This window comes from Prionailurus bengalensis, chromosome C2 (genome assembly GCF_016509475.1).
Source record: "Prionailurus bengalensis isolate Pbe53 chromosome C2, Fcat_Pben_1.1_paternal_pri, whole genome shotgun sequence".
In the NCBI taxonomy this organism is placed as follows: domain Eukaryota; kingdom Metazoa; phylum Chordata; class Mammalia; order Carnivora; family Felidae; genus Prionailurus; species Prionailurus bengalensis.
Genome location: NC_057350.1, coordinates 1948910 through 1956374, shown reverse-complemented (window position 1 = coordinate 1956374; position 7465 = coordinate 1948910). Strand labels below are relative to the sequence as shown.

At 57.8% G+C, this 7465-nt stretch overlaps 1 protein-coding gene across 4 annotated transcripts; it reads left to right on the top strand.

The window, feature by feature from the left end:
• The first annotated feature begins 819 nt into the window (after positions 1 to 819).
• Positions 820 to 2008, top strand: LOC122491091 (keratin-associated protein 10-7-like). 4 transcript variants are annotated; one of them, XM_043593441.1, is made up of 2 exons: positions 820 to 1436; positions 1467 to 2008. In XM_043593441.1, exons 1-2 carry the CDS (start codon positions 885 to 887, stop codon positions 1716 to 1718), a joined length of 804 nt encoding a protein of 267 aa, XP_043449376.1. In that variant the 5' UTR covers positions 820 to 884; the 3' UTR covers positions 1719 to 2008. The 4 variants fall into 4 exon arrangements, with proteins under 4 accessions (XP_043449376.1, XP_043449375.1, XP_043449377.1 ...); XM_043593440.1 differs by having other exon boundaries at positions 820 to 1451; positions 1482 to 2008; XM_043593442.1 differs by having other exon boundaries at positions 820 to 1457; positions 1488 to 2008.
• Positions 2009 to 7465: the final 5457 nt, after the last annotated feature.

Sequence of the window (7465 nt, the reverse complement as noted above, 5' to 3'; positions counted from 1 at the left end):
TATAGTTCAACATCCTTAATTTGTATTCCAAAAAGATTCCCTTTGAATTTTGAAATATAGCAATGATGGAGGGTCCTGGATGGACGGTCCCCATATCACCCTTGCTCCACGCCCACTCCTCCAGATTAAATCTCACCCCACCCTCAGGCCCCAAGCGGGGACCTGCCTCTGCCAGGACCACTGACCACAGGCTCAGGGGAACGAGATTTCGGAACCAAAGGTCAGTCCCTGAATCTGCTCCTCCTAATGACCTAGGGAGTGTAGGCCTCCTGGGACATTCCAGCTCCTCCTTGGGGAAGGGAGATCCAGTCCTGTCTGAGGACGTCCCCCTCCTTGCTGGCCATGGCTGACATTGGGACCACAGAAGTTCATAAGCCCACTCAGAAGGATCAGTCCCACATTGCCTGTGCCCTACAACATGCACTTCTGTCCTCTTTTCTCCCAATCATGGGCCAGGCCAGCTGCTCCAGGTCAGGTCCAGGCTGGGTCCACAGGAGCACAGCACATGAGCCCAGAGCCATCACCTGGGGCCCCGGCACATGACCGGCCAGGTGGGAGCTGCGGAGTCAGCCGCAGAGAGACTTTGCCTTCCCTGCAGGTGTCCCAGGGGAACCAGGCTCATGCCAGGGACAACCAGCCCTGACGAGCGCTGTCCTATGTTTACAAGCTGAGGCAAGATCATGCCACAACAGAATAGGCCCTAATGACAGTCCTCACAGCCCAAAACACCAACAAGGAAGGAGACATGTGAGCCGTCGGCTGGGACAACATACACCTGAGAGGTATAAAAGCCAACAGACAGCCGGAGCTCCTCACACACTCACACACACACACTCACACACACACTCACACACACTCCCTCCTGCAGCCCCACCACCCCCGCCATGGCCGCGTCCACCCTGTCCGTCTGCTCCAGCGACCTGAGCTATGGCAGCCGCGTCTGCCTGCCCAGGGCCTCGGACTCCTGCCCCGACTCCTCCTGGCAGGTGGACGACTGCCCAGAGAGCTGCTGCGAGCCCCCGTGCTGCGCCCCGGCCCCCTGCCTGACCCTCCTGTGCGGCCCCTCCTCCCCCTGCCAGGGAGACTGCTGCACCCCTGCGTGCTGCAAGCCCGTCTGCTGCACCCCTGTGTGCTGCAAGCCCGTCTGCTGCACCCCTGTCTGCTGCAAGCCCGTCTGCTGCACCCCTGTGTGCTGCGAGGACTCCCCCTGCTCAGCCCCCTCCTGCTGCCAGCCCAGCCCCTGCTGCAGACCCTCCTCCTGCGTGTCCCTGCTCTGCCGCCCCGTGTGCAGGCCCGCCTGCTGCACCCCTGTCTGCTGCAAGCTGTTCTCCTGCACCCCTGTGTGCTGTGAGGACTCCCCCTGCACAACCTCTTCATGTTGCCAGCCATCCTGCTGCACCTCCTCCCCCTGCCAGGAAGACTGCTGCAAGCCCGTCTGCTGCACCCCTGTCTGCTGCAAGCCTGTGTGCTGCACCCCTGTGTGCTGCGAGGACTCCCCCTGCACAACCTCTTCATGCTGCCAGCCCAGCCCCTGCTGTAGACCCTCCTCCTGCGTGTCCCTGCTCTGCCGCCCCGTGTGCAGGCCCGCCTGCTGCGCCCCTGCCTCCTCCTGCCGGTCCAGCTGCTGCCGCCCTGCCTCCTGCGTGTCCCTGCTCTGCCGCCCTGTGTGCCCCCGCCCTGCCTGCTGTGGCCCTGCCTCGGGCCAGTCCTGCTGCTGAGCCTTCCTAGACATCACCCAGGGTCCTCTCCGGGCAGGACGCTGACCTCAAGCCAGCTGTGCCCCCTGTGGCTGGCACAAGCGCCAGGGGAAGGAGAGCCCTCCTCCTGGCCTGGCCGCTTATTCAGGGACCTGGGATGCTCACCACATCTGCCCTGACCCCAGTTGCACAAGGGCACCCAGCGGCACCAGCCCCATGAGCTCTGGGGTGTTCCTTGTCCCCAAGCAGACCTGGCCCCACCCCAGCAGTGACATCACCTCTGAGTCCTAATAAAGCCGCCTCTGACTCGTGCCGACCTCCTGTCTTTCTGTGGACACACTAGGGTCAGGGTGATGGTGGACACTTGGTGCTGGCTTCTGGGACCCCCACAGGCCAGGCCCCCGTGGGCCCTAGGGGACCCCCAGCCCCAGCACGTGGCCCCCGGGTCCATCTCAGAAAAGCTGTCTCTCTAACCAAGACCGAGGTTCGTGGGACACAGTGGACGCCCACCCCCACGCCGTCAGCAGCCACGGGCGCCTGAGCCACACTCCCCCTTCCAGCTCGCTGGCTGCCCACACCCAGCAGCCTCTCCTCCGGCCTGTCCCCACCCCACACCAGGATGGAGAAGCCCCCACCGTGGCTTTCAGGCACGGCTGGCGGGGGTACGGTGTTCACCGACTGAGGACGCCAGCCCCTGTGCGGCCTCCTCCCGGTTGCCTCCTGACCATTTCCTGGATCCCGACACCTGGTCTGATGCTCCCACATCCGCTGTTCCCTAAGCCCCGGCCCCCCACCCCCCCACCCCCACTGCACCGGGCCCCTGAGGCCCACGTCCCAGGTGAGTGGGAAGATGCCCACGTCTCTGGTGGTGGGGCGGGGGGGGGGGGAAGCAGGACTCATGCGTACTGCCCCCCAGGCTGCCCTTCCCGCACCCCGAGGTCTGCCCGGCCTCTCCAAATGGCCGCTTGGCTTCTGCCCACCGCCCCTCGGGCTGGGGGTCAGGCCCCCTCCAGGGCACCCCACGGGACACGCGGTCCGGGATCCCAAGCACACAGACCGAGCAAGTCGGCACGGAGCACAGCCGGCCAGGTGGCTAGGCACGCACAGAGGGCTGAGCTGTCCCATCTCATTCGGCTGCCCCCCTGCTCCTCCCTGAGGCCGCCCCCTAGGGCAGGCACCCCCAGAGCTAGAGGCCAAGGTGACACAGGCTGGCCCGCCTTCCTGGTAGTGCGGCCAGTTCCCTAGGGAGGGACACAGTGAGGGCCTGAGGCAGCAGAGAGTGTGGCTTTCCTGCTCCCACACGGCCTGAGCCTCCGGGCTCTGTGTCCTCTGGCCACCGCAGGGGGAGCGGGTGGCAGCAGAGGGTCCGGGGCTCCCTCCCCCTCCTCTTCTACTTGGTCCTGCGCCGCTGTCACAGCCAGCGTGGCCCAGCCTGCCCTGGTCCCCCGGGAGCGCGCCGGGGGGAAGTGTCGGCCGCCCTCGGGGAGGCCCCACTGCAGTGTCCTTCTGCCCCATCTGAACCCGGGTCCCAGGCACAGGCCGGAGGAAGAAAGTTCCAAACGTGTTCCCGAGAGTCACAACATGACCCAGCAGGCCCACCTCCCAGCGCCTTCCCTGAAGACGGAGAACAGGTGTGCCAGCAAAATCCAGACACGGTGTTCGCGGCAGCCTGACGCACAGTAACCAAAAAGTGGAAACGACCCGAATGTCCACCAGCCGAAGAGGTCACACAAAATGTGGCCGGGCCACGCGATGGAGTCTCATCAGGAGGGAAGCACTGTCCACCCCAGCACGGCTGGGCCTGAGTGCGAGAGCCAGACGCAAAAGGCCACTTGTCGTGGGTTCCCATTCATCAGAAACGTCCAGAGTAGGACAATCCAGGGACGGAAAGCGACTGGAGGTTGCGGGGGGCTGGGGGCTGGGGAAGGCAGAGGGTAGCGACTGGTAACCATCACAGTCCCTACATTTGAGGGGGAGGGGTGGTGAAAAGGCCCCAAAATTAAGGCGTGGAGGTGGCGGCACAAGTCTGCGAACACAATAAAACCACGGACCGTGCACCCGGAGTAGGTCAACACGGCGGCAGGTGAGCCATATATATAGAAGAAGTCTGTCAAAAACACAAAGCCTCAGGGTGCCTGGGGGCTCAGTCAGTTAAGGGTCAGACTCTTGATTGCGGCTCAGGTCACAATCCCACGGTTCGTGAGTTCAAGCCCCACGTGGAGATCTGCACTGGCAGTGCGGAGCCTGCTTGGGATTCTCTCTCTCCCTCTCTCTCTCTTTCTCCCCTCCTCACATGCGCTCACTCTCTCTCTCAAAGTAAATAAACAAACTTAAAACACACACGCACAAAACCTCATTCCATTTCCAGTTTGGACCGGTTTGCTGACAAACGCTGCCATTTCCCCTGCATCCAAACAAGAATCGGTGAGTCCCGGGCAGGGAGAGAAAACCGAGGAGGGCCACCCAGGGACCAAACCCTTAAAAGGTCTTCTGGGAAAGTCTGAGCGGAAAGCGCAGGTTGACTCTAAACCTCGACAGGAAGTACGGCAGGTGTCAGCAGACTGTCGCGGTGGCTTTCCTCCGAGGACCTGGAGTGGCCCGAGGTGGGGGCGTCAGGGGCTGACCTGAGGACAGACTGTGTGTGACCCCTGGGCCAGGGACTCCTGGATTGCAGTACTGCATCGCGCGGCCCCGGTGCGTCCGGCTGACGCAGAGCAGTGGCGGGAGAGGAACCACACGGGGCGGGGTGGCCTGGAGGCTCCCATCCCGGTTGAGGGTTGGAGAGAAACACGCAGCACTCTTAGAAACTTCCGGAAGATAGGACACTCCCTCCGCTCCTCAGAGCCCCAGCCGTCAGCTCTGCACGAAGAAGGATACGTTTGCTTGTGCAGAGCACATACCGCCAAGGAATACCCAGCTCTCCAGAGCCTCGCGTAAACACGGGAACACCGAAGGTCTCCAAACACGTAAGGAAAGCGTAAGTGTGGAAGAGAAGCAAATCTCTGAACTAACGGTCAAGCGGACACTGAAGGGAGAGGCTACCACTTCCTAAAGTAAGAACAGGATGCTTATGAAAGACAGAAAGACAGACTGACAGACTGACAGACGGAGGGAGGGAGGGAAGAAGGACGGAAATACTTGGGACTTCTTGGAAGCTAAAAGCACGACACTCCAGATAAAAGGAGACATAAGAGTGTGTGCAGTAGAGCGTGTGGGTAAAAGCTAATTCTGGAAGGATCTGCACAGAACGCGATACAGAAGGACAGAGCGAGGAAGGTCCGAAGAGCTCAGGACACGAGGAGGGCAAACGCAGCCGGCCAGCATCCGTGGCCCCGAGTAGAGTGGAAGGGGAAGGATCGAACCCCAGTCACGGAAGAAAGTCATGGCATAAAAGTTGCACAAACGCGCCTGGAGCCAGAAGACCCTGTGAGGAGCAAGATGAAACGAGGCGATGAAAGCATTACGGTAATCCGAGGTGGCAGGGGCCAGGAGGGGGAAGTTTCTACAAGGTTCTAACAAGAGAAAAGACTAGAAAATAGAGGAACCTCTGGCCCTGCCCCACTCACCACAGAGGATGGCTTTTAAACAACAGGAGCCCAGAAAGTTCACTGCCCATGAACCTCCTAAACTTCTGCTCGGCGATCTCCGGCAAGACGGAAATGGCCTGGGCTCTTCACGTGTCCACAGAACGTTCACGGATACTATCCGTGCCTGGGACCCAGCGGGAATCCCGAGGCACCTGCCGTGACACCACCATCCGTCACCTCCGAAGCAGAAACTCACCCGCCTGCAGTCTGTCAAGCCTTTCCTAGGGAGGCCTGGCCTTATGGTGGTGGTAGGACAGTCCCGAAAACACGGTAGCCTAAACAAGAGCGTGTGGAACAGTATTACCGACAAAGCCTCACCTCCCCTGGTGCGTGGCTTCTGGGACAGAGGTTAAGTGTTCCCCTCAACACTCTAGAAAAAAATACTTGAAAAAACAAAATTTTTTTAAATTTATTTTTTAATGTTTATTTATTTTTGAGAGAGAGAGAGTGTGTGTGAGTGTGCGTGGGGGACGGAGAGAGAGGGAGACACAGAGTCTTGAGTGGGCTCCAGGCTCTGAGCTGTCAGCACAGAGCCCGTACACGGGGCTTGAACTCACAAACAGTGAGATCGGACCTGAGCTGACACTTAACCAACTGAGCCACACAGGTGTCCCTCAAAAAACAAATTAAGAAAGAGTAGGAGTGGCTCAGTCAGTTGAGTGTCCGACTCTTGATTTGGGCTCAGGTCATCATCCCAGGGTCGTGAGATCGAGCCCATGTCAGGCTCTGCACTGACAGCACAGAGCCTGCTTGAGGTTCTCTCTCCCTCTCTCGCTGTCCCTCCCCTGCTTGTGCCCTTGTTCGCTCTCTCTCTCTAAAATAAACACGAAAAAAAATTTTAATAAAAGTATCGGTAAAATGTTACAAGTTCTGGCAAGTTTACTAACAATAAACTTTAAAATGGACAGAAGAATACACTCACCGATTCAGAGATATTTGTTTCTAAGCATAAAAAAAGTAGTATATGCGTATATTTATCCTAAAATTAGAAAATGTAAATGAAGGGGTGCCTGGAGGGCTCAGTTAGTTAAGCGTCCGACTTTGGCTCAGGTCAGGATCTCATGATTCGTAAGTTGAAGCCCCACGTTGGGCTCTGTGCTGACAGCTCAGAGCCTGGAGCCACTTCAGATTCTGTGTCTCCCTCACTCTCTGCCCCTCCTCCCCCTTCTCTCTCCCTCTCTCTCAAAAATAAACAAACATTAAAAAAAGAAAATGTAAATGAAATATACCAAGTTCTAGAAATTATAAGTTGCCTGTATTGACTAACAAGATGAAAATTGTAACACAACGATAGCCAAAGAAGATCTTGAAAAGATATGTAAAGGTCTCATCTTCAAAAGGCATAGACTCGGTAAGGTTGCCTACCGCCAGCCTTCAACACAGAGGCCCTTCCTGTTACATTCACAACATTGCAGAGCTTAGAAAAAGCCAGAAGTCTTCTGGGTTTATTTAACACGCCTGGTAAAACTCTGATGCCAAAACCTCTCTCTAGAGGGAAGGAGACAGAGAAACTGACTGTAACCCAGGCTCACCTAAGAATACAAAGTAAGAAATTCCAAAGCGTTAGCTCATCCAATACGGAGCTGCCCGACAAGAGTAAAAAGTCGAGTCAATGTCCGAATGCAGGTTAGAAATATGATCAATGATGCTGGAGAGTGGGAGCAGAAAAGCCGTTAGAATTCCTCCCAACAGATGAACACATACACACACAATCTGACTCATTCTTTACTCAAAAGCCCAAAGCAAAACTCTTGGCAAACTGGGAAGACAAAGAAACCACGTAAGTTCAACCAAATTCCACCACAAAGCCATGAACGTCGGCCTGGCCACACGCTCCATCACGCACTCTGGTTCCCCCCTGGAGTGAGGCAGGAGGGTCTGCTGTCAGGGGCTCGGGCTGTACCAGGCATCCCAGCTGGTGCCATGACAGCAAAATAAACAGAACGCATGCGCTTGGAAAGGAAGACACGAAACGTGAATCCCTTGCCACTGACGTGGCTGTCTGCGACACAGCCTTCCGGACTCTCGCTCACTGCTGGCACCTCCGTGCCTGCGAGCCAGGACCCAGCTCACTGCCCTTCTGTCCCCACTCAGATGCCCAGAGCTTTTCTTCCTGTTTTCAGAAATCATGTGATCGTTGGATCTCCCACTGACCCTGGCCTGCCGGCACCAGCCTGAGGC

What these genes read in the sequence shown, in the direction of transcription:
- LOC122491091 (XM_043593439.1), top strand. Translation starts at nt 885, where the DNA reads ATGGCCGCGTCCACCCTGTCCGTCTGCTCCAGCGACCTGAGCTATGGC.